This window comes from Apodemus sylvaticus, chromosome 17 (assembly GCF_947179515.1).
Source record: "Apodemus sylvaticus chromosome 17, mApoSyl1.1, whole genome shotgun sequence".
NCBI lineage: Eukaryota > Metazoa > Chordata > Mammalia > Rodentia > Muridae > Apodemus > Apodemus sylvaticus.
The window spans coordinates 47,552,629-47,578,216 of NC_067488.1; the positions used below are offsets into that span (position 1 = coordinate 47,552,629).

A 25,588-nucleotide genomic window follows, 5' to 3' on the forward strand; every position below is an offset into this window, starting at 1 on the left:
CCTTACCAAGACCCAGGCATCTGGTGGTCCCCAACATGCCAGACACAGACGTGTGGGAGCATTCTGGTCCTCCAAGGGCAAAGGACATGTCTAAAGGAATTGTAGGCCGCAGGATCCTGAGTCAGTACCGCTCTAGCCACACAGGAGGAGGCTCCAGCCACAGGCCTCTCCCTCCTGCCCGCTCTCAGAGCCCAGGCCTGGCCACTGGACTCTGCACAGGGCAGGAGAACTCCAGCCCCTCACCCTTACCCTCACACGTGCTCCCTTCTCTGAAGGCCCGGCCATCCTGGTCCCTTAGTTCACAGAGCCAGCCTCCCTGGTTAACAGCCAGAGATGTCAAAGGTCACTCGGCCTCTGCCTTGGCCGTGCAATCCATCCTATCACCTTTAACTGACAGTCACGGCAAATCCCCAGCTCAGGGTCGTCAGGCTGACTTCCCAGATACAATGGCATCCCTGGTCCATGGCATCCCTGGTCCATGCCCTGAGGGCAGAGAAAGGAGGCAGGGCTCCCAACACTACAACTAACATAATCACAGAGGTCCATGAGTACATCACACACACACACACACACACACACACACACACACACACACCCTTCATAGTCCTCGTGCACCAAGCCCTCCATCTCCCCACACTGAACAACGCACCACATCCCCCCACCAAATGTGGCCATCACCACAGCTCAGAAACCTTGCTCCAGCCACGAACACTGGCCGCCCATAGCAGGAAGCTGGACAGAGTGAGACTTAAATAAAAGTTTAATTTCTTACAGAACAGGCATTAGGGAGAACAGCTTTAGATTGTCTTGGTCTTTCCCTCATGGTGCCAAAGTAGCTTCCCCAGATCCGGCCATCACACCCACCTTCACAGTAGGAAGACAGGTTCTTGGGCTAGGAATGTACTTCAGAAACCCTTCTGTTGGCTTTGTTCAGTTCCACGGGGTCATAGGGTAGCTCCTCACAGCGGAGATGGCTGGGACAGGGAGCCAAAGGTTGATGGCAATCGGCACCTGAGCCTGCAGGGCTTCCAATAGGTCCGCTGCCCAGCTGAGCAGAACCAGGAGCAGCCGGCTGAGACCAGTCCCATAGCTGCAGGTCACAGACTCCGGTTTTATCCCAATGACTCTAGTCCGTAAGGAATGGCTGAGGCCAGAGGCAGAGGCCAGACTCCTGGCAGGGCACATGTCACCCTCAGGAGGGTGAGGACCCCAATCCCCTCCCTCCCGCACACCAACTCAAGCGTCCCGGCCGCCTCTGTGGTGTGACCAGGTGTCTGGGCCCGAGACACCTTCAACACCAAGCAGTGTCCACACCGTGGCCTTTTCTGTCACCCAGAGGCCCTGCCAGGGACCATCTGCCAGTGTGCGCTGGACCAAGAGCCCTCGGGGCTGCTTGGGAGGTGGGGGAGAGGTCAGGCAGACGCACCCATCATCCTTTGCGGCAGTTCAGAGCTCAGGACGCTGGCAGCAGCGGACACCAGGGTGTGTCCGGGTAGAGGAGACAATGGAAGCAACGAAATCTGCAGAGAGACCGTCAAGGGGAGACAGTTACCCCAACCTTGCTGATCCACGGGCGCGGTGAATGCTCAGCCTGGGTAACTGATCATGTGGGCTATCCTGTGCCCAGCAAGCGCCCCAGGATGGAGCAATCAGAACGTTGGCAAATGACCCCTGATTTAAGAGCCTCCCCTTCCACACACCTTGAATGCCAGAGGAGACATGGAGAGCCCCTTGGCTGGGTTCGAGAATCTTCAGGCTCACAAAGAATCTAGCATCAAGTAACAGTGAGGTTATGGCTGCCAGGCCCCTGCCGGCGGGCAGCTCACTACGCAACTTCGTATTTCTTCCCTACACTGCGCCAAATTCTCTCTCCTTGAAACAGGCCTGTGCTTACCGCAGCCCTGACTCCAGGGCTCTTGGGACAGCCATGGGCTCTGGTGCCACAGACGGTCTGAAGCCCAGAAAGGGCGAGACACTTATCTAAGGTCACACAGAAAGTAGCGGAATAGGAAGTTAAGCCTGTTTTCTCTGCTCCCAGCTTGTGTGCTCGGCCACCATGACCTGTGGCCCTGTTCTCCCTCAAAGCTCGTCAGTCCCACCCTCATCCTCCAGTCTCCACCCCACACCCACCTGGAGGGGTCCTCTTCATGGGAGAAGGGGCCAGGTAGCTTGATGACATTCAGTTTCCCCTCGAAGACTCCGTAGCTGAGGGTGACCTGGGGGAAGATGGGAGGGGATTGGGGGCCACTCCACCAGGGAGGTCCCCCAGGGAGACACCGGGCCTTTAGAGCCTTCTGTACGGTGGAGCCCAGCCTCTCCCAAAGGCACTGCAGCCTAAAGGCATGCTCCTGCCTCATCCCCAGCAGTGATGCCTACCCAGGACACTGGTGATTCCCTCTTCCTAAGGACTGGGACACCAAGCTCATCAAGAAGGGGTCGCTTGCTCCCCTCAACTGAGTGCCTGGGCTACCTGGGAGGTTTCCACAGCCCGGGGCAGGCCCCCGTTAGTCCCTCTACCTGAAGTCTGGACTATACCACAGTCAGGAAGACATGGGACAGAGTCCTCAGCTAGGAAGCAGACACATGCCATGGCTAAAGACTGACGGTTTGGTGGCTACCAGGGCTCAAAATCCCCATTCTGGCTACAGCAGATGCGTCACAACTGACTTAGTTTTCTGGGCCTCAGTTTTCCCATCTAATAGAATGGGGATAATATCTGTGGTCAGCCTTCAGAGATTTTCCTTTTTTATCTCTAGACAGGGATTTGAACTTCTGATCCTCCTGCTTCCACTTCCAAGTGCTAGGATCAGAGGTCAGAAGCACCAGCCCTGGTTTCTGAAGCTCTAGGGGGTCAAACTCAGGGCTTCATGCACAACTACGTAAGCGCCCTACCCGCTACGCCACATCCCAGCCCTGCAGTCGGCCCTCTGGGTCTGCAGCGTCCACGGCTGTGGGTTCAAGCAGCCATGGGCTGGAACTATCTCAGTGACATGGCTCTGTGCGGTGCACTTCTTCTCCTTTGTTCCCTAAACACCACAGCGCGACATTTAACCGAGTCTTTCCCTCCTGTTAGGAACGGAAAGTAACCCGGAGCTGATGTAAGGTGTGTGGAGGGCCGTGGGCCATGCCCAACACTGAGGCCCTTCCCATAAGTCACTGCAGCTGAGGTGAGGGTCTGGAGATCGCCCCCCACTCCCCCAGGCCTTGGAAGCAGTCCCTGCAGACATGGAGGGAGGCTTGTGTGACACCGTGGGACAAATGGCAGAAACAGAAAAGTGAAGAGGCTCAGGCCCGCACCTGCCAGGTGTCGGTTAGCTGCCCTGGGTCTGGCCACCATACATGTGTCTCCTGTCCCTGGCTTCCTAAAGGGTGGGGCCCATACCCTGGCTCCCTGCCTAACCAATCAACTGACTCCAAACGCTGACCCAAACTAGGCCATCAGACCCTGGGATCTGAGGGTCAGCTGGGGGTCGGAGGATGCTCTGTCCGTGATGACTACAGACCTAGGGCTGAGAGCCTGTCCTCCCAAGGCCGGAGTCCCCTGAGGAGAGTATAGATGGGACGGGAGATAGACCCTTCTCAACACCAGGCCCTGTCCGTCCATGTTACTCAGGTTCATATGAGTCCTTCGTGTGCACCTTAAACATCTAACTCTGTGGGGGCATAAAAATCTCAGGCCTTCTAGCCAGGCAAGCCTTAAAGGGAACTCCAGACAGAAGCTGGAAGGCCCACCCGGCTCTTTCCACAGAAGGCTGAGGAAGGCAGTGTGTGGGGGGAAGATTCAGAGCAGAAAGAGAAACTGTGGATAGGGGTGGGGTGGGGTCCCGGTACCAGCACCCACGCCTGTAATGTCCTCCTAGACCAGAGGGTTAGGAGGCCTGAGCCGCTGTCTGGGAGGGGTGTGCTGCCTCCCTGGGCCTCTCTGTCTCCCCATCAGGATGTGATGGCTGAACCCCGTAAGTTCAACTTCCCGGCTGACTCCGAGTACCCCAACCTTCACCTGGGGAGAGCCTCCTTCCCCGCCCCTGGCCCTCCGTTCTGTGTTGTCTCACCTGCTCCGGTAGCTGGGCGGCCCCCAGCAGCTGCAGGGTTTCCAGATGTGAATGGAAGAGGGGGCTGGGCTGCAGGCGCGCCCCCAGCTTGCACTCGATGATGTAGCCCACGGTGCAGTCGTCGGGGAGCCGGATGAGAGCGGAAGTGTCCACGAAGTGGGAGCCGCTGAAGGGCAGAGGGGCGTGGCGGCCACTGACCCAGGCCTTGTGCGCATGCGCGCCCCCTCCCTCCACCCAGCAGGGCCTGCCTGCGCTGGGCCGGCACACTGCACTAGAGTACTGGACAAGTCTGGAACCTGGGGGGTGGGGGGTCTCAGTCTCCTCCCCTGAGAAATGGGCTGATAACAGCCCTGCCTCCCTGTGGCCCTGGAAGGACTGAGTGAAGGAAAGGTGTGAAGAAGTTCCTCCTTTCTTCTGTTTGCTCTCATTCGTTTGCTTATAGATTCGCTGCTGAGCTTGACACCCCCCCCCACCCCGGCCCCTTGTGCCTCACCAGGGATAAGGACCCAAACATGAGAGAGAGGCACTCCCTGCCTGCCACACACTGGGGTACTGAGGCTGGGGCCAAGTCAGAGGGGAGCACGTAGTTTGGGGGAGCTAAGGGAAAACATGGATTTCCTAGAGGCAGGAGCAGGCTTTCAACAGCCTGACTAGTGTCGGAGGGACATCTTCTGACTGTCCGACGCCATCAACATCATCTCCCAGGATGCCTGGCTAGGGGTGGGCACAGGAATCCAGGCTGGGTGCCCCTCAGCTGCACATTTAGATGGGGATGGGGACCACAGAGGTGGGCAGAGCAGAAGGGGGCACCCTAGTCACAGAGACGACCTTGGGTCACAGTGTGTACCTGGCCCTGGGGACAGCATGTCCTCTGACACTCTGAACCCCCTCCTCCTCGGACAAGGAAGGGCAGACAGAGACAGTGGCTGAGCAGCTGTGTGACCTGGAATCTGGGTAACCTAAGGCCTGTCAACTTCTCGCGAGGGCTCTGAGTGTGGCCCTGCCCTCTTGCTAGGGTCCTCCTGGTGAAGCACAGCCTACGTTGGGGCAAAGATTCATACACGCTCACGGCCACTGATGGCAGCCTGGGAAAGGGCCCGGCTCGCCCACCTCCAGAAGGGCAGTATGTATCCATACACGCTCCCAGATCCCTCTGCTGGGAGGGCCTACAGGGACGCCACCTCTTCCAGGAAGCCGACCCTCCTGCCCCTCAGTCAACAGCCCCTCTCCATCCCTGAGGCCTCCTGTGCTTCATGACATCGACTACCAGAAGGTGACAAAAGGGCTGCCAAGGAGCCCTAGCCACTACAGGTGTCCACCTAGACATTTTCCCATTTAGCCCTTACAAGGCCATTGGCCACTATATGTCCACTTCCATTTCAGTTGGGGAAACTAGGGCAGAGAGTCCTGAACCACATTCCCTGAATGTCAACAGAAATGTCTCCCACAGACCTGCGCTGCCCTAATGCAACTGAACCAGACGCAATCTCCCCCGGGTACCCTCTTGTTCCTCCCTACCTCAAAGGCACCTCGTGTTCACCCCGGCCTCTCACGTTAACCACAGCCCCTCATACGCCACAGGTCCTCATGCTCGCCTTAGCCCCTCATTCACCACAGCCCCCCATCTTCACCACCCCTGGCCTCTGCTTACCTGGCCCATGGCACCATCTTCAAAGCCAGTTGGCGGTTGATGCAGAAGCCAGCGCCCCCTGTGGCAAACCAGAACCGCACCAGCCTCTGGAAAGAGGTCAGAGATGTGGCGTGAACCCAGGGAACTAAGGGGCGCCAGCTACACCAGCAAGACCGCCTCTCTCTCACCCATAGCCATCATGCCTGAAGCTCTGCACTTCACATCTCACTGGAGGCTGAAGCACGCCCATTTCACAGATAGGGAGCGGAGGCCCAATGTCACACCGCTAATTAGGAGTCCCAAGGCCGCAGGGGCGCCCCAAACCCAGCCAGAGTCTGGCTTCCTTGAAGAGGGGGCATTCGGGCTAAGACATCCCAGTCTGTAGGCCCCCACAGGAGAGGATGGGGTGGGAGGAGAAGGCGGAGTCAGGAGCCATTTTACCCTTGGCTTTTGAGGGGAGACCTGATCCCCACCTCACAGTGGTGGTCCTGTGCTCCTGGACCGAAGCCCAGGGCTGGGCCCCTTAACCCAGCAATAGACATGTGACTTAGGCCGGCCAATCAGAGCCTTTCCCAGAGTGCTCTAGGAAGACCATAGGGGGGCGGCCTCTATAACAACTGAGGAGCTCTGTTCCCCACTGATTCCACCTTCACCAAGCTGTCGCTTTCTCCACTCACAATTCCTGAGGCTGAGAAAGGTTTTCTACAGAAGAAGAGCAGGAAGCCGCCTCTGGAGTAAAGAGAAGACCATCTTGGGAGCACAGTGGGCAGGCAGCCCGTTGACATGGCCATCCCAGAAATCAGTAGCACCCCTTCTGCCACCCTCACCTCAGCCAGGGCCTCTTCCTGACTCCCCTGCAAGGACCCCGAATTCACCTGTGGGTTCTCCAAGTCTTTTGAAGAACTTTTCCCTCCTCCTGTTTCCTCCCTTGATCTAACAATAACTCCCTCACACACTCAAACTCCTTTCTCCAAGTCCACACTGGTGCTTAATAAATGCATCTTGCATTGGGCTGAGATATCTCCCAGGATGCAGCTGTGGGAAGACCCCAGGCAGACAATGAGGAGACCCAAAGGGTTCCATCCCTTTGAAGGAGCCACTTCCGGGGTATAGAATTAAGCCTGGGAGCACAGATGTCCCAGTTCTGTCATCTGACGGCCTTCCTTTCTAATTTATTTCCCCAAACGTCCTATAGAGAAAGTTCGGAGCTTGAAGAGGCAGTGTGAATGTCTCTCAAGGACCCAGCATTCAGGAAGTGCTCAGTAATTGCGTGCTCTATTAAAACTAACAAGTGTGTGGCTTCCCACTCCTGTGTAATTATGGTAACCACAACATCACCAAAAGAGCCTCAGGCTTGTGCCTGGCCCTGTGCTAAGGGACCACAAGCACAGTGACCAAAGCCCAGACTGAGGCCTCTTGACACAGAGTAAGAACAAATGCCAAGCCAGAGAAAGATCTTTAGCCTTTGCTGTCCCACCATGCAGAGCTCTAGGCTGGCCTGGGCACTCTGGGATTCTGGAACACTCCAAGAACTGAACAGAGGGTAAGGGACCTTCCCTCTGGCGGTACATATGAAGAAGAGCATTGTGCATGTTGTGGGGCGAGCTGGTTAGTTTCTGTCAGCTTGACACAAGCCAGAGACACCTGGGAAGAGACCCTCAGTTGAGACAATGCCCCCACCAGATTGGCTTGTAAGCAGGTGTGTGAGGCATTTTCCTGATGGATGATTAACGTGGGAAGGCCACACAGCCCACTGTATGGGCCTCCAGCCCACGATGGGTGGAGCCGCCCCTGGGCTGGTGGTCCTGGGTTGTATAAGAACCAGGCTGAGCCAGCCATGGGGAGCAAGCCAGGGAGTAGCACGCCCCACGGGTTCCTGCCTTCTGTTCCTGCTTGAATTCCTGCCTTGACACCCCTCAACAGTGGGACGGACGGGGTTGGGAGGTCTAATCCAAATAAACCCTTTCTGCCCTGAGTGGATTTTGGCCACGTATTTATGACAGAAAAGGAAAAAAGAAAAGAAGGGAGGGAAAGAGGAAAAGAGAGAGAGAGAAAGGGAACAAACTACACCAGTGGAATCTGAGGTCTGGATGTACCCAGTCAGGCACTGACCTGGCCCTGCAAGACAAGGCTAAGAAACGAATCCCATAATATTCATCCAGTCCCCAGTGCAGGGACGCTGGCAGATGGCCCCACCTGATTCTGACGATCACAGTGAGCCTGTGAGGAGCAGCTCGTGTCACCTGCCCCACAGATGAGACGCTGACACCCAAAGAGGTGGCTCAGCTTCAGTCAGGGTCCCCAAGCAGGAGTGACAGGGCTGGCCCTGGAATCCCAGGAGGACCTCAGGCCTGGAGACAGAGGGGCTCAAGCTGGGTGGGAAGTCAGGGTGAGGACGGGGACACCCCTCGACTCACCTGGAGTGGCATGTGTGTACACACGCCCTGGGGCCCAGGAGGATTTAATTAGGGCTCAGCGGCTGGTGAGCTACTGATAATTAAGGCTCCGGGTTCCCCAGAACAGCAGATGGTGGCCAGGGAAGGGAGGGGGAGTCTTCAGCAGCAGCTTCTGCCCCAAGCAGGGTCTCCTGACACGGGGTGGGGGAGCCTCCTCCCTGACTTCCCCCTACCCTGGGGTTACCACCCAAGCTCCAGAAACCAGACGGTACTGAGGGCAGGGAAGAATCGTGCAATTAGGAGGACTCCGACAAAAGCTCGTTCTTTATCTGAAGTCTAGCCGAGGCACACCCCAGCTCTCCTGGGTTTTGTTTGTTTTCTAACCTGGCCATCCTACAACTGTCTCTCGGGTCTGCAGTGGAGCTGGTTCTGGTCTCCCTGGCTCCCAGCATCCATATTTCAGTGGCTGGGCAGAGAAGACGGTCAAGAGACAGGGCCACATGTCAGGACTGGCCTATAGCTCAGAGAATCACCATCTAGCACCAGGCCAAGCAATACTTAAGGATTTTTCTGGCTTAGACACAGTATCCATCTATGGCCCAGGCTGTCCTGGGAATCCACTATGGAACCCAGGCTGGCTTTGAACCAGTAACCGCTGCCTCAGCCTCCGCAGGCATTATTGCATTACCCAACCCCTGAGCTCCGTGATGTTGGAAATCCCAGCACTTGGGAGGCAGAGGCAGGCGGATTTCTGAGTTTGAGGCCAGCCTGGTCTACAGAGTGAGTTCCAGGACATCCAGGGCTACACAGAGAAACCCCGGCTTGGAAAAAAAAAAGAAAGAAAGAAAGAAATCAAACTTATGGCTTTGCGATGTCAGGCGAGCATTCTGCCAACTGAGCTCCAGCCCCAGGCCAGGACTGGTGTTTTAAGATCCTATGCAAATCCATGGTGATTCCAGGTGGCTAGGAGCTTGGTCATGGAGTCAGGAAAGCCCAAAGGTCAGAGGCCCCCCCTTGCCAAGCCAGGACTCTTTGATGACCCAGGCCTTACTATACAACCAGGCCCTGCCTCCGGGTTCTGCCCCTACTATCAGTTCATACACACACACACACACACACACACACACCAAGAGCAACAGGCAGAGGAAGGAGCAGACCGTGCGGTTTTTTGGTTGCAGCTCAGAGGCGTGGATGGGCCGGTTCAGGCTGGGCTTGCCCACATAGACATCCTGGTCCTGCGGGAAGGTTTTCAACAGCTGCAGCAGAGCCTTGGGGTTCACGTAGTTGTCGTCATCCACATGACAGAACCACCTGTGGGGGATGGGGCCACAGTGAATTTGTGGAAATACTGTGTTCCTGGGTCCCCACGGTCAACAGCTAATAGCTATGAGTCAGGGAGCTGTTGGGGACCCCGCAAGCCTCAGGGCCCGCCGGGAGACATCCACGCTACCTGAAGAACAAAGCTTCAGGTCAGTACCATCTGATCGTCTTTTAGGCACTAGGTCAAAAACTCCCAGAGGCTGCCCTCCTGATTTGGAGAAAGGTTACCACGTGACAATTATTGCAACAAAGCTTTAAGCAACATAGAAACTCCCTCTCGAGGTAAGAAAACTTTGCACTAAGAATGAATTCTATTGGTTGATAAAGAGCGCCCAGGGCTAGGGCCTAGAGGAACAGTCTGAGATAAGCACAAGGACAGATTCTATTGGTGGAGGATACAAAGTACCTGGGCCTCCTACACAGGGTGAGTTCTAGTCACTGAGAGACATAAAGTCCAGGATCAGGGCCTAAACAATTCTGAGGATATTGGAGGGACCTAGGTGGAGGCTGGTTCCTAACAGAACAGAATCATGTTTGACCACTTTCATTGGCATTCCAGGTGACCAAGTGACCAGGTGACAAGATGTCTTTCATTTCTTCCATTGAAAAAATAGGATGACGATCGACAATCCTGGTTTCGCCCATGCTAACTCTAAGCCAGCAGTTCTCAACCTTCTTAACTCGGCCTGGCTTTGTAGGACTCCCCATGTGGTGGGGATCCCCTCCCATAAAATTATTTTGTTGCTAATTCATAACTGTAATGTTGCTACTGTTATGAATCGTAGTGCGACTAGCTATGTTCCCAAGGGTCTTAGGCGACCCCAGTGAAAGGGTTGTTAAAGGGGTCACGACCCACAGGTAAAGAATCCCTGCTCTGAGCTCTCTGTGCTCTCTGCTGCTAGCTCCTATTTGAACCCCATGTTTTGGGCCAGGCACCGTGCTGGGTTCCCTCACAGATGTCTACAGAACAGATGAAGACAAAGACTTCATGACCCCACAGCCAGTGAGTGACAGGATTTGACTCCAGGTGGCCCACCTCTCTGCCTGCTAGGTGGGAAAGGGTGAGTGCAACCCTAGAAGGCCCCAGGACCCCTTCACTGGCCCAGGTCCCTCCATTGTGTATGTGGGGGGGGCGGGGCGCTGGGGGTGTTAATGTACGTTCAGGTACAGACGTATATGCTCACATGCAAAGCCCGGAGACAACCATGGATGGTGTTTCTCCGGTTACCATCCACCTTGCTTTTGGAGACAGGAGCTCTCCCTGGGAACAGGACATGATGGCTACCCAGCAAGCCCCAGGAACCAGCCCATCTCTACCTCGTAGCGCTAGGGTTAGAATCATGAGCACATGCTTTTAGAGTCGGTGTTGGGTCTCTAACTCAGAGCCTTATGCTGCACAGCTAGGACTTTCCCTACTGATCCATATCTCCACTCCACTTTGGGGGTTTGTTTGTTTGTTTTGTTTTAGACTTATTTATTCTTCTTTTATGTGCACTGATGTTTTGCCTGCATGTGTGTCTGTGTGTGGGTGTCCGATCTTGGAGTTCCAGGTAGGAGCTGCCATGTGGCTGCTGAGAATTGAACCTGGGTCCTCTGGAAGAACAGCCAGTGCTCTTAACAGCTGAGCCATCTCTCCAGCCCGTATCCCCCACCCCCATGTTTGTTTGTTTCTCCTTTTTTTAATTTTTCTTTTTACACCACTCCACTTTTTTGACTCAACACTTAATTCAAAAGCTGATCTGAGGCCAGGGAGGTGACCCTGGTACCGGCCAGAAATACGATGAAAAAATATAACTCCCGGAAGTTATCCTCCGACCCTCACACAGTGCATGACACACATATACCCATGTGGGGATACAGACACACACGTAAATGTAATTTTAAAAAATTAAGCCAGGTGTTGGTGGCTCATGCCTTTAGTTCCAGCATTTGGGAGACAGAAGCAGGCAGATTTCTGTGAATTCAAGGCCAGCCTGGTCTACAGATTAGTACTGAGACACTTACAGCTACACGATGAGACCCTGTGGGGTGGAGGAGGAGTAAAGAGATAGCCTGAAGCAAAAGTCACTCCTGTCCCCATGACCTAGCCACACTTACCTGAGGCCACTGTCCAAGAAAGCATCGAACTCTGCAGCCATCTTGCAGGACAGGGCAGGATGGCTGTGCTCTGCAGAACAGTTGGTGACCACAAGGTGTGGGCCTGGAGATGAGAAGCAGTCGGGTGACCTGCCCGGCCCCTCCCCCATCTCACTCACACACTCACACACTCACACACTCACACACACACACACACACACACACACACACACACACAGAATATAGGATATATAAGATGAGGCTAGACCTCAGAGAGTCTGGAGGGCTCATCCCCCCCCCAAGGAAACTGAGGCAGCACACTGAACGAGAGCCCAGGTGTCCAGGGCCTTGTCTAGTCGTCTCTTACACACCATCTCTGTTCCTGGGCACAAAGTAGTCAGTCCCCAATGCCAAAGACAGGAGCCCTCATTCCTGGGGACCCCAAGGCCTTATGACAGCCACCCAGCTTTTCCTGCCAACAGTGGAGCGCCCCTCTCTACCCCCAGCCAGGCAGTTACCTAGTCTCTCCTGAAGGCGTTCATCTGGGCTGTCAGTGAAGATGAACGTCTGTGGGGAGAAAGAGGCATCCGGATAGGTTAATGGAGGGAGACCCGCATCCACAGCCCACCAAAGCCATTCGCCAGAAAAACACACACACACACACACACACACACACACCACACACGGGGTGTGGGGGAGGGGGGAGCAGACTTCTGTCCTCTACACTCAGACACACCCTATACACACACACACACACACACACACACACACACGCACACGCACACACACACACACACACACACGGGGTGTGGGGGGGGAGCAGACTTCTGTCCTCTACCCTCAGATACACCCTACACACACACACACACACACACATATAACTAAGCGGTCAAGGACACACAACTCAGGGGACAGGTCTGCGTCTGCTCTCCAGGGCGGCATACTCTTAGCCGACTCACCCCATTCCTGCACACAGTGCCGCAGCCACACCTGGCCACTGCCCTGGCTATGTTTTGTCAGCTTGACATAACCGGAGCCATCTTGGCAGGGAGACACTCAATTGAGAAAAATGCCTCCAACGGAATGGCCTGTAGGCAAGACCGTAAGGCGTGTACTTATTAACACTTGATGTGAGCGGACCCAGCCCACTGTGGGTGGAGCCTCCCCTGGGCAGGTAGGTGGTCCTGGGTTGTATTAGAAAGCAGACTGAGCCCGGCTGTGCTCATGGGCACACGCCTTTAGTCCCAGCACTTGGGAGGCAGAGGCAGGTGGATTTCTGAGTTCGAGGCCAGCCTGGTCTACAGAGTGAGTTCCAGGACAGCCAGGGCTACACAGAGAAACCCATTCTCGAAAATAAAACAAAACAAAACAAAACAAAACAAAAAAAAAAAAAAAAAGAAAGAAAGAAAGCAGACTGAGCAAGCCACAGGCGCAAGGCAGTAAAGCCGTACCTCTCGGGGCTGGAGAGATGGCTCAGCGGTTAAGAGCACTGACTGCTCTTCTGAAGGTCCTGAGTTCAAATCCCAGCAACCACATGGTGTCTCACAACCATCTGTAATGAGATCCCTCTTCTGGTGTGTCTGAAGACAGCTACATATAACATATTACATAGAACAATAAATAAGCCGGGTGGCAGTGGCGCATGCCTGTAATCCCAGCACTCTGGGAGGCAGAGACAGGCAGATTTCTGAGTTTGAGGCCAGCCTGGTCTACAGAGTGACTTCCAGGAGAGCCAGGGCTATACAGAGAAACCCTGTCTCAAAAAACCCAAAATCCAAAAAAACCAAAAATAAATAAATAAATAAATAAATAAATCTTAAAAAAACAAAAACAAAAAACGTACCCCCCCCCATAGCCTCTGCTTCAGGGCCTGAGCCTGGGTTCCTGCCTGAGTGCCTTCATGATGGTCTGTAACCTGAGAGCCCAAACAAATCTTTTGCTTTCTATGCAAAGCCCTTAAACCCTACCCACAGGAAGGTATAGACTGTAGGACGAGCCCTACCCAAGCCCTCAGACACCACACCATACAGCCACCAAGCCACATGAACGTGCAGATCCCCCCCACCCCCCCAGCACATCAGAAACCTCTCACACTGGCACAATCCTGCTTTCTCAGACTGGGCATGCGCCAGGATCATCCCTCACATTGCCTACCCAGTGACCTTCTGAAGGTGAGGCGGAGCTGGGTTCCAACCCACAGGGCTGTTTAGACTCACACCACAGACCAAGCTAGCCTGGAATTCAACTATGTAACACCCCCCCCAAAAACTGGCCTGGAGCTGGTGACAATCCTCTTGTGTTGGACTCTTGTGCCACCCGTAGGTGAGTGAGGATCAATCTCTTAGTCAACCACATACCAACTCTGTACCAAGCAGCTTCAAAACTCCTGAGTCTGCCTATGGGCAAGACAGAGTAGCAGCAGGAAGGTAATATGTCACCCCCACCCAGAGCTGGCACAGTACAGGCAAAACTCGCCAACTGCCTGTGGTGGTCTGAATAGGAATGACATAGACATAGACAAAATGTGTTTGGATGATTGGCCCACAGGGAGCACGCGGCCTTGCTGGAGGAGTGAGTCACTGTGGGGCAGCCTTTGAAGTCTCATCTACTCAAACTACTCCCTGTGCAGTACAGTCTCCTGTTGCTGCCTGTGGATCAAGATGTAGAACTCTCCGCTCCTCCAGCACCATGTCAGCCTGGATGCCGCCATGCTCCCGCCATGATGACAATGGACTGAACCTCTGAACCTGTAAGCCAGCCCCGATTAAATGTTCTCCTTTATAAGGGTTGCCGTGGTCATGGTGTCTCTTCACAGCAATAAAACCCAAACTAAGACACTACCTTAACAGCATTCATCTTGAAAACCTTTAGTGATGTCCCTGACCCTTGGAACAATTTTGAAGCACTCAGAAGTAAGGGCTGAGGAAACAATGTCCCCATCCCCCACTGGGCCTTCACCTCTGTGAACTCCTAGACCAGGGCTCCAGCCACAGTAATCTCCCTTGCTCACCCACAATGTCTTCACACTACAAACCAGCCAACCTTCCCAGAGCAAAACAGCCCTGTCCTGAGCCTCAGTTTACCCATCTGTAAAGTAGGAGAGGGCAGCAGCTGTAACGTGTAAAACAAGAAAGAGAGGGCAGAGAAGGGTTGGCGGGAAGGGAAGAGCAAACAGGGAAGGCATCTGTATTCACCCTCACAGGAGGCCAGAGCAGGGGCGGGGCACCGGGTGGGCTGGGCCATGAGGGAGCCAGCGGACTCTCCCAAGGCTCACGACTGACCGCACACTTACTTCAGAGCCATTGTGGCTTGTCTGTGGACTGTTACAAGACTCTGCCTTGATCCTTGGCCTACTGCCCCTTCAGACCTTCATGGATAGCACCTGCGCCCCTTGTCAACGCCATCCCGGTTTCCCTTAGGATACATGTAGAGAGATGGCTCAGCAGTTAAGAGCACTGGCTGCTCAGCCAGAGGACCCATGTGTGATGTCCAACACCCACATGGTGGCTCACAGCTGTCTGTAACTCCAATCCCAAGGGGGAAAAAAAATCCCTCGCCCTCTTCTGGCCTCCATGGGTACTGCACCCACATAGCACACAGCCGTGTGCACATGAAAACACCCAAACGCATAAAATACTTTAAAGAAAAAGAAAAAAAAAAGTCAGTGTGATGAAGGAAGAGACACCTGACCCTTGACACCGGATGTGGCTTTACCTCAGCCCTCCATATACCGAGCCCTTTAATCCTCAAGTTGCCACATCAAGCGCCCCCCCCCCCCAAGAGACCTTTCCTGACACCCATCAGGGACTCCAGGGGCCCCTGTGCTCTTCTCCCCTCCCACCAGAAGGTAGCATCCAGTCTGTCTCCAGCACCTGGCCCTGTCAGGGAGACTGGGCAGTTTTTCCTTCTGAGCCATCTCTGCCTCTGCCTGTCACTGAGCTGCTGCTTTAGCCCTGGCTGTTCCCAGTGTCTTCCTCTCTATCCCTCTCCACCCACAGGGCATCACCAGCTGGACCCTGGAGCCCCTCTCCAGTCCTTCCTGCTGGACCCCAGCCTCTCAAATCCCTGTCACCATAACATTTCCCTGGAGGCTGGAGCATTAAGAGTGAACCCCTAGCCGGGCAGTGGTGGCGCACGCCTATAATCCCAGCACTCTGAGTTCGAGGCCAGCCTGGGCTACAGAGTGAGTTCCAAGACAGCCAGGGCTATACAGAGAAACTCTGTCTCGAAAAAACCAAATCCAAAAAAAAAAAAGTGAACCCCTAAAAAGCACAAGCAAGGGCCAGCAGTGGGGGCGGTGGCATAGCATTGAAGAGACCACCCACCCCCTTCTGGAAAGGAAAGGCTAGTAAACATTCTGCAGGACGGACAGACCATCACAGAAGAGACAGACCATCGGCCTCCTGGGGGTGGGGGAAGGTCTGGAGCCGGTAAACACATTCTGCAGGACAAACTGTATAAAGACTGACCAAACAGGCCGTGGGGGGCAGGGGAGGGTCGCCATTCCTCCTTCGGATGCAGGACTTCCCCAACTCATTCCCTGGAAAGCCATGGCCCTCCAGAGTCTTACAGCGCTTACCCAGCATGCTCAGGCCTTGAGTTCAATCTCTAACACTGGGGTAGGTGGGGAGACAATCCCTGCGCCCCCAGCCCCCAAAAGAGCCAGGGCTGGTCCATAGAGCAAGCACTTGCACTTGCTGGTGGGAGGGCCTGGATTCCTCGACCAGGAAGACGCGCTCCCTTCCCTCCCTTCCCTCCCTCCCCTCCCTCCCTCCCCACACTGTGCCCTCTCCCCACTTGCTGGGCCCAGAGCCTCAGAGTCACCATACTGGTCACCCCATGTGGCCCGGCCACTCACATCACCATCAGCGTTACCCTGTCTTCTGTCTGCCTCTGTTCCTGAGGGCAGCCCTGGCCCAGCCCTTCCTCCGAGGTCCCCAGGCTGTCTTCCTCTGCCTCTTGCTCCATTCTGGCCCAGGCCTACTTACCACACAGCTCCGGAGGGAGCCAGCCAAGAAGTCAGTCAGGCCTTTCTTGTCTGACTGTCTGGCAAGTTTTTACCACCAATTGGGGCAGCAGAAGTCACTAGAGTCCAGAGCATGGGACAAACGGACTGAGTGGGGCAGAGTCAGGGAAAGGACCAGGGTCCGGGCTGGAGTCTGGGGCAGCAGCAGGCTCGGGAGTTTTAGCTCTTGAGAGCATAGGGTCAGGTCGGGTACCAGCAGCAGGCTGCATTTGATTTACTTTAAGCAAAAGACCCAGACAATAGTTAGTTATAGCTTCACAGGCTGGGAGACAAAGGGAAAGGCAGTCTGCTGGGATAAGGGGGGAGTGGCCCGGGACCATCTGCTGCTGTGAGTGAGGAGCAGGCTGAGGCCATGTCCCCCTGCCCAGCCCCCACCCAGGAGGGGACTAGAGGGAGAAAGGCTCCTTTAAGCTCAAAACACACAAAACAGCCTACCCCGCCTACCCCCTCTGCCACACAAAGGCCACACATGAGTCCATCCCAGCGCACTAAGCGGAGGCCACCTGTCACCCCACCACCTTTAACCAGCCGGCTACCCAGGACTACAGTTAACCAGCTCGGGCTGTTTCCAGACACACGTGTGTGTTGTGCAGATGTGGAAACTGAGGGCCCGTAGCCAAGGTAGCCAAGAAGAAAGGAGCCTAGGGATAAGGAACGGACCTCCCTGTCTCCCACCGCCCTTCTGCTCCTGACCATCCTTCCAGAATCTTCTCTCTGGCTCTGGCTGGAGATCCAGCAGCTCTCCTGCCTCCACCGGACCTCACCGAGGAAGTCAGGACCTGACACACAGGTGGTTGGCATGGATGAGAGACATGAAGTCTCCTACTGCAGCCTCTGAGAGAAGCTGGCACCTTTGACCTGGGTGCCTGATTGGCGGCTGGGAGAACCTAGGACACACATTTAGGCAGCGGCCGGCCTTTCTGCACCCCGGTAACTCTGGTAGCTCTGATCTTGGGGTCTGATAGAGAAGGGGCCCAGTTGAGAAGGGTGCCCCACTGTGCTCTGCCCCACAGGCCTCTTGGGTGACTCTGGCCAGCCCTTCCTTATTCAGGGCGAGGGCACCATCACGGTGAGCAAGACAGGAAAGCGTGTGAGACCTTGCTCCCGGGTACACACAGACGCAGCTTCATAAACAGGAAGGTCTGTGAGGAGGACCAGCCCCGCTGGCTTCCGAGGAGGGACCATGTTCTCCTCCAGACAAGAAATCATTCGGGGGGAGGATGTGGGGGTTGGGGGTTACGGGGAGCTCTACCAGGAAGAACTCATGCCTGTACCACTGTACCAGACATTATGCCAGGAACCGGGCGGGAGGAGGGCATCCTCTTCAGGTGCCCCCACATCCCCTTGCTGAACTACCTCCTCTCCTCCGCCTCCCCTCCAAAGGCTCGGTCACTTCCAGCCACAGAGCCAGCAGGCACCATGGGGACTCTGTGTGTGTGTACAAATGTGTGAGTTCCTCTACCTCCCCTGAAGTGGTCCCCAATGCTCCCCATCCCTGGCTTCGCTTGATGGGGTCTTGAGTATGGGGAGAAAGTCTCTGCTTTCAGGAAACATACTCATTACCCACGCCTTATTATTGTATTTGGCATACCTAGTCCTGTGTATGAGCACATGTACACACACACACACACATGCACACACACTCATGCACACAGAGACACATAGACACACACACACAGACACACACACACACATAGACACACACACACATTCCATATGCCTGGCAGATCTCCCCCTCACCTAGCCCTCCCGCCCACTCTGCCTCACCCACCGCCTCCCAAGGGCAGCACAGGAAACCAGAGGCTAGACACTGCCCTCACACCCTGGGCAGCACAGTGGAGCAGCAACTGAGAGGAAGCCTCCTCTCAGAGGAGCAGGCCCCACCTCCACATCTCCCCATCTCCCCAGCATCCACATCACACACACCCCACAGCCTCATCCATGCTCAGAGCTGAGGTGCGCAGCTCCTCAGGCCTGGCAGGCTTGCGCCTCTCTGGGGCTTCCTCAACACCCACCACGACGACCTTACGGCAAGTTAGGGCCAAGAATCTAAGAGATGAGGGGAACCCCAAGAGGAGCTTAGGACAGGGGTCCTACCAGCACTGAACCCAACAGATGAAAGAGACCCTGGAGTGTGGCGGTGGGGGTAGGGTGGGCATGGAGGAAGGAAGGAGTGGAGAGACCCCAGAAGGAAACACTCATTGGTGGTCAGCTTTTCCCCCAGACCACCAGGCAGACCCCTGGGAGCCCCTTAGCCAGGAGCTCGCTTGCTCTCAGGCCTCAAGGCGACCACGCCTGTCACCTGTTGCCTGGTCCTGGAGACCCACGTGTCAAGTAGCAGGTCCAGGCGGGAGCGGTGGAAGGCCCGGGTAGTCTTGACTGCGATGAAGATGTCGCCCAGCTGCAGCTCCAGGGGTCCCGGGTTCGGTGGGTTCAGCCTGAGCGGGCTTGAGGGGTATCGTAGAGACAGGAGCCCCACGCACAGGAGGGTAAAGAGGGCTCCCGCCAGGCCCCGAAAGACCCGGCAGTGCATTGGTAGCGAGGTGGCCCCCAGACAGTTCAGCCCCCGACTCCCCAATCAATCTGGGGTGGGAGGCTGGTCAGGAGGGGGCCCTGGAACAGGCCAAGGTCTGGCAGGCATCGGGGGCAGGCTCCGACGGGAAAGGAGGAAGCTGGGTCTCTGGACCCGGAGGCCGAGCCACCACCGTCCTGCCAGCCGGCAGAGGCCACCAGCCCGCCACCTGCTCCTCGGCCCTCCCTCCCTCCCTCCCTCCGGGCAGGGCCGCTCAGCTCCTGGCCACGCCCCTGCCTCAGCCCGAGGGGCGGGGCTAGGCCTGGGAAGCCCCAGAGGCAGCTGCTGGGAGCCACCCACTGAAGGGGCACCGGGCCCTGCCAGCTGCTGCAGCCACACCAAGCCTCCACGAGGTGGGAAGAAGTCTCTCCAGCCTTCCTATGCCCCACAGCCCTGGCTCTGGCTCTACAATACTCATTATTTCAGAGTCCCAGGGAGTCAACCTCGGGTCCTGACTCATTCTCCCTCCTGCTGGTCCTCCCCATCACACACCACGCATCAGGCCTGCCACAGGGCTGTACCCACCATAGCATGCTCCCTAGAGATCACTTCTTGCTTTCTTTGCATTAGTTCTGCCATGATTCTTTTTCCCTGTCCACTTTAAACAACCCTCCTTCCCAGGCCCCAGGCCTAGACCCTCCGTCTTCAAGCTATACAGTGTATTTTACATATTTAGTGTTTTAGTCCCGATACTGCTGGGGCAGGCGGTTTCTTCTCTTTTGTTGACTATCCAGAGCCCAGTACGGTGCCTGGCATATACTGGGCACACAATCAATACTTGTTAATTATGTTAATTAAGCACAGGAAAGTATTCAGTGACTGGGAATGGATCTAGGCCTGCTGAAGGCTCCTGACGTACTAGAACAATGAGGTGTCAGCCTCAGCCTGTCCCCGTCACAGCCCACCTCCTCAAAACAGTGCCGCCGGGAAAAAGCCTAGACTTGGTGTTGGGTTCAAATCCCAGCTAGGGCCACAACCTGGCTGCATGGCTTTAGACAAGACACCTCTATCATTTACGGAATGATAGTGAGGGCCTCCAAGATGGCTCAGCAGGTAAGGGTGCTTGCCCCCAAGCCCGAGGACCTGAATTCAATTACCAGGGACACGCCCACTCCCGCAAGTTGTCACCTGACCTTGTGTGCATCACCACAGCAAATTGTGTGCGTGCTTCTTTGACAGGTGCACATCACCACAGCAAATTCCTTAAAGAAAGGGAGCTGGGGCAGGTGAGAGGGCTCAGCAGGGAAAGTAGCCTGCTGGCTCGCTGACTGCCTGAGTTTGATTCCCAGGACCCCATGGCAAAGAGGAGAACAGACTTCCTGAACGTTATACACACACTCTGCTCTCTCGCTCCTGCACGCACACACAATAAACATTTTTGTAAGTGAAATCCTAACCTCAAAGCCCAGTCTGTCCCTCTGGACTGCTCCCCCTGGAGGTGACCATGCTCACTCTGGGGGAGCTGACCCAGGGACATCCACACACCCACAATTTCCTTTGGGTCTCCCGTACTCAGAAGCCAGGCTCCTTAAGCTACCCCTGGCCTGTTGGCTTCAGTGACCCAAGCAGAGGACACTCTGTTGATGAGGAAGGCAGGGCGGAGAGGCCCCCACCTGGCACTGGGGCAGGTAAGGTGACTCCAGCACAGATGGCGGGCGTCTCTGGGAGGGGCCAAGGAAATGTGACCCTCCCCACAAACTGGCAAGGACTTGAAAGGTGGCATCTGCCAGTGCGGGGGGTGGGGGGTGGAGCAGGGGGGATGGGACAAAAGGCAGCAGTGGGACAGGGGCCCCAGGCCAGGGATGGAAGACAACATAAGGTCATCAACTTCTCTGACAAACTTTAATGACTCATTGTGTGCAGCTTGGATGAAAAGGCCTAGGAGTTACCCACAAGCCTGACATTGGGATGGCCTAGCAGCACCACCACCCTGGCCCCCTAGAGGCCGGTGGGAAACAGGAAGCCAGCTGAGAGAACATGTCCTGGTGTGCTGCGCAGAGCACACAGTGGTTAGTGCCAGTGTCACAAGGATGGTGATGCTTACACAGGATGAGAGACAGCTCACACAAGGAGATATAAGGGTAGGAGCGGACCAGGGCAGTCGTGGTATCTGCATGACAGCACACACAGGAAATGCCAGTGAACTGTGCAGGCCACGTGGTGCTGGGCACAGCTGGGTGCAGAGACCCAGACTGAGGACCCCAGAGATCCTGTGCACCCAGGTGGAGGGACAGAACTGGGGATTCATGAGGACGTGTGTGCAAAATTGAACAACGGTGTGAGAACTCTATTCCATGGTGAGTGTATAAGGAAAGGGCACAGACACACACATAAGACGCACAAACGGAAATGTGGGAACTGTGGGGCTAGGGAGGAGACCAGAGCAGCAGGTCAGGGACAGGTGAGTGGGCTCCTAGAGCCTGTGCAGAGCCAGTGACAGGCTCTGCTGAGAGCCCAGGACCAAGGTCCCACACTGAAGAATCCATGGGGGACAAGGAAGGCCCCGACTGTGGAAGGTCTGATTCCACGGAAGACACAGGGTGTCCTCAGCTCTCGCCAGCACAGCTGTGAGCCCACGTATAAACGGTGAGTGTCCAGGTACCGGTTGGAGGAGGCCCAGGCATCGATGGAAGAGGTCTGGACAGTGGCTGTAAGACGCTGGGTATTGGATGGGTCCTCAGGCCTCACTGCTGCTGCCGCTGCCCCCTCTGCTGCTGCCTCGCTCCACCCACACAAGGCGAGCCTGTTCCTGCAAGATTCGGCCACGCACCACCTTGGCCAGCTCCTCTGCATGGCCCCAAGCATGGGCAGGCACCTGCACCCAAGAACACGGCAGTCCCCAGAGCCACTGTTCTGAGCCCCGGCACTGACGGAGCAGCTCTGAATCCCGCCAGCCTGGCCGGCCCAACAGGCCCCTACAGAGGAAGGAGATGATCAGAACTGACTGCATATATGCACACACACACATACATACACACTACATATATGATATATGCATGATATATACACATACATGACAGACAACACACATAGCATATATCAATACATACTGATACACAATACATATACACATGTATAACTACAACACATGCTATAACAAAACCATAATATATATATATGACATGATATGTACATAATACATAGTATGTATTATGTGTGGCATGCCTGATATGGCATGAAAGTTACACATATGATACATGCACACATGTACATGACAGACAACACACATAGCACATACCAAAACATACTGATACACAATACACATATACACATATAACTACAACACACATGCTATAACAAAAGCATAATATATATGACATATGATATGTACATAATATATAGTATTATTATGTGTGGCATGTCTGATATGGCATGAAAGTTACACATATGATGCGTGCTATGCATGACACGTAGACAAGATAAATTTATAATACATTACACATCCATGACACATACACTCGATACACACTCAGAACATACACACAGGATACACATTATACCTATATGATACAAGTATGATACAAGCATATCTATGAGACGCATAGTAAAACACTTATGATACATACATACACATGATGCACATACAAACACGTGACCTACCTATGTCACAGACCTAACCCTCTAAAGATAAATACCCACAACACACATAAGCAATACAAGCATGCACACAGATGGACAGGCAGACAGGTGGCAGGTGCTGAGACAGAGGCTTCCACAGAAGGCACACATGCATGACCACCACTCACCTGATCTCACGGACATTCTTCTCAGTCACCTCCACATGGATGACAATGGGGTAGACCTCGCTGTGCACCAACTCCCGCACTCCCCGTGCACCCAGCTCCAGCAGACAGTGCTTCTTTTCAGGCAGAGACAGACAGACAGACAGACAATTTACTCCTGGGCCCACCCATCCCTGCTGCGCCCACCCTGCCACCACCTCCCAGGGGAAAGGCCTGCTTCCTCAGCAAAGAATCAAAGGAAACTGGAGACCCAGACTCATGAGTTCACAGGGGTGGGGGGGGGAGATCGGGTCCCTCTGGAGCCCCGCCCCTGCTCTCATCCCCATCCGCCACGCCCTGCAGCCCCAGCCAGCAAGCAGGACAATGGAAGTTCAGGAATAAGGATATTCAGGTAAGAGATGGCAGCACACTCCTAAAGCAACCCCCAAGGGTCATTGTCCCAACCCCACCAGCACAGGGAGGACACTGAGGAGCCCAAAGGATGACCCAGGTGCTGGCTCTCAGTCCCAGAGGGTAGCCTTGCCCCCTCTGGCACTTACCTTCCCGACAGACTCCTGGATGGCACGGATCCTGCTACCCAGCCCGGCAGTGGCAGGCCAGGCTTTGGGGGCTCCGGGGGCCGAGGATGTACACTGTTCCTCTCCAGAGAGGCTTTCTGTGGAGAACAAGGCACAAATGACTCAGGGCCACAGGCTGGATGCCCAGGGCCACCGGATGCGTGCCCCTCCACCCCATACCAATACAGCCACCCACCCAGGTGGCAGGCTCACCTGCAGGGCACACTTGGAAATCCAGCCTGGAGCTTGGCAGATCCAGCAGGTTACGGATGAGGCGAGGTGCCAGGCACTCAGGCAAGAGCACCACAGGCCTCAGGGCAGACACCAATAGCGGCCGCACCAGGCTGTACGGTTTTAGGCTTCGTTCTAGTTCTGCAGAGATGAGGGGTATGGAAGAGGTGAGGAGCTCTCCAGGGTACTTAAGTCAACGTCATCTTCTGCCACCTATTTTCCCTTCCTAAGTCCTGTTGTGCGTGCACATGCATGTGCACACACACACAAACACACACAGAGAAAAGAACTGGTGTTCTTGCAGAAGGCATCTTTCTGACCCTGTCTCAGGTCTGCCCCCTACAGGCCACTCTGCACCCAGCACCAAGCTCCCAGCCAGCAACACAATCATGTGACTCCCTGCTTTCAATGCTCCACTGACTTCCCAACATCCCAGGGCAAAGGTCACATCCTCCTAGTGGTAACAAAGGCACTGCCTGAGAGCCTGGGGAGAGTTCAGCATCTGACTGCTCTTGGTTTAGCCGCCCGAGATGTTAGGGCTTTGGCCTGCAGCTCAGAGCCAAGCAGGTAACAGCCCAGGTAACTTCCGCTAGCCACCTAAGGCATGTCACCCCTTCCTAGGTCCCTAGTACGCGCTCCTGGGCAGCTGGCTCTAACGATACTCACTGTCTCATCTGCTAGACAGAAAACCCCTGAGCAGCGGGGGGTGGGGAGGTGGAGAGGTGGGGGTGGGGGGCTGAGTGTCTGGGGCTGAGTGTCTGGGTCTTCGGAGAGGCTCCCCACACCCTTCTACAGTACCCACACTCTTCCAAAGTCACCACCCACACCGAGCTCCTGTGACCTGACCGTGCACGAGCCTCACCTCCTGTCAGGAGTAGGCACCACTGCCTCTCTTCCAACATCTTCCCTCATCTCTGCAGCCCTGGTGCCCCTCAGAACTGCCGCTTTCTCATCTGGCTCCTCCCCAGCCCTTGCCCTCCTCAGTGCGGTGGGTGGTACTGGCTGTCAACCCTCCTCAGAGTCACACCCCAGCACCTGTCAACGGGCTCTCCTCAATCCATCCCACCATCAGGGAGCCTGGTCGCTCCAGGGAGCCTGGTCGCTCAGGATTGTTCCCACTGCCACCCTTGAGCAGAGGGGATGTTCCTTCCCTGTCCCCTCAGACTCACCCGAGCAGGGCTCTGCAGGTACCTGTTCTGCTGAGTCTCCTGCAGCGCCCCCTGCAGGCTTGGGCCTCACCAGCCCCAGGGCTCGCTTCTTCAGCTGCGTGGGTGGACATGGAAGGAAGGAAGATCTTCACAATCCATCCCAGCAGTGAGGGAAAGCCGAGGGGGACATCCTGCCACTGCTGTCCAGACCAGACAGGTCTGCACATAGCACACCCCGCCCCGTCCCCATCCCCTCCTATCCCGTCCCCCCAACCCCTTGCCCGAGTTGTCAGTCCATTCACCCCCCACCCCTCATCCCCACCCCCATCCTCAGCTTGTCCAGCAGTCTCTCCTCCAGTGAGCTAACAGCAAGGCCTTGGGTAGGAAGACCAGTGACACACTTCAGCCCAAGCCTGACAACCGTGGGGCAAGCACGGGAGCGGGCACTGGACCCCAGACATGCGTGGACTCAGAGAACTGCTTGCTGTCCAGGAGGCAGGTGAACAGCAGTGACATGGGTGTGCCCAGCTGCGTGCTCGTCACAATCCCCCTGAACACACTCCCTGGCCGCTCTCCAGCAGTGGGGTCTCCCAGGGACCTTATCAAGAGCCCTTACTTTACCATGGGCACAATGGTGACCCACCCCAGGACTAGAAAAGAGAATGGCTGTTCCCTGGTGTCCACTGTGTACTAGACATACACTAGACTGGAGCACGGGCCCGTTCCATATATCTCATCTCTCAACTACCCTGCACAGGGAAACTGATGTTCTGTTTCCTAGGCACCTAGATCAATGATCATCAAGGCCTCCTCCCCCTTCTCTCTCCTTAGGGATGA

At 55.5% G+C, this 25,588-nt stretch overlaps 2 protein-coding genes across 8 annotated transcripts in view; both read right to left on the reverse strand.

The window, feature by feature from the left end:
* Positions 1 to 742: 742 nt before the first annotated feature.
* On the reverse strand, positions 743 to 19,264 carry Mfng (MFNG O-fucosylpeptide 3-beta-N-acetylglucosaminyltransferase). Of its 4 annotated transcripts, none has more exons than XM_052160929.1 (9): positions 18,828 to 19,264; positions 12,926 to 13,064; positions 11,993 to 12,041; positions 11,496 to 11,598; positions 9,236 to 9,389; positions 5,704 to 5,789; positions 4,053 to 4,218; positions 2,131 to 2,216; positions 743 to 1,520 (listed from the first exon to the last, which is right to left on the reverse strand). In XM_052160929.1, the coding sequence occupies exons 1-9, from the start codon at positions 19,031 to 19,033 to the stop codon at positions 1,454 to 1,456; spliced, it is 1,056 nt and encodes a 351-aa protein (XP_052016889.1). In that variant the 5' UTR covers positions 19,034 to 19,264; the 3' UTR covers positions 743 to 1,453. The 4 variants fall into 4 exon arrangements, with proteins under 4 accessions (XP_052016889.1, XP_052016888.1, XP_052016891.1 ...); XM_052160928.1 differs by having other exon boundaries at positions 9,206 to 9,389; XM_052160931.1 differs by lacking the exon at positions 12,926 to 13,064 and having other exon boundaries at positions 18,803 to 19,264.
* A 1,631-nt stretch (positions 19,265 to 20,895) lies between these two features.
* Card10 (caspase recruitment domain family member 10) overlaps positions 20,896 to 25,588 on the reverse strand; it is a 29,615-nt gene continuing 24,922 nt past the window's right edge. For 3 of the 4 annotated variants that reach the window (XM_052161135.1, XM_052161136.1, XM_052161133.1), the window contains 5 exons: positions 24,773 to 24,866; positions 23,586 to 23,744; positions 23,355 to 23,470; positions 22,819 to 22,931; positions 20,896 to 21,987 (listed from right to left, as the gene is read on the reverse strand). In XM_052161135.1, coding sequence (XP_052017095.1) covers positions 21,750 to 21,987; positions 22,819 to 22,931; positions 23,355 to 23,470; positions 23,586 to 23,744; positions 24,773 to 24,866 — 720 coding nt within the window. In that variant the 3' untranslated portion in view covers positions 20,896 to 21,749. The remainder of the gene's footprint in view (positions 21,988 to 22,818; positions 22,932 to 23,354; positions 23,471 to 23,585; positions 23,745 to 24,772; positions 24,867 to 25,588) is intronic. The other variant, XM_052161134.1, reaches the window with a different exon arrangement.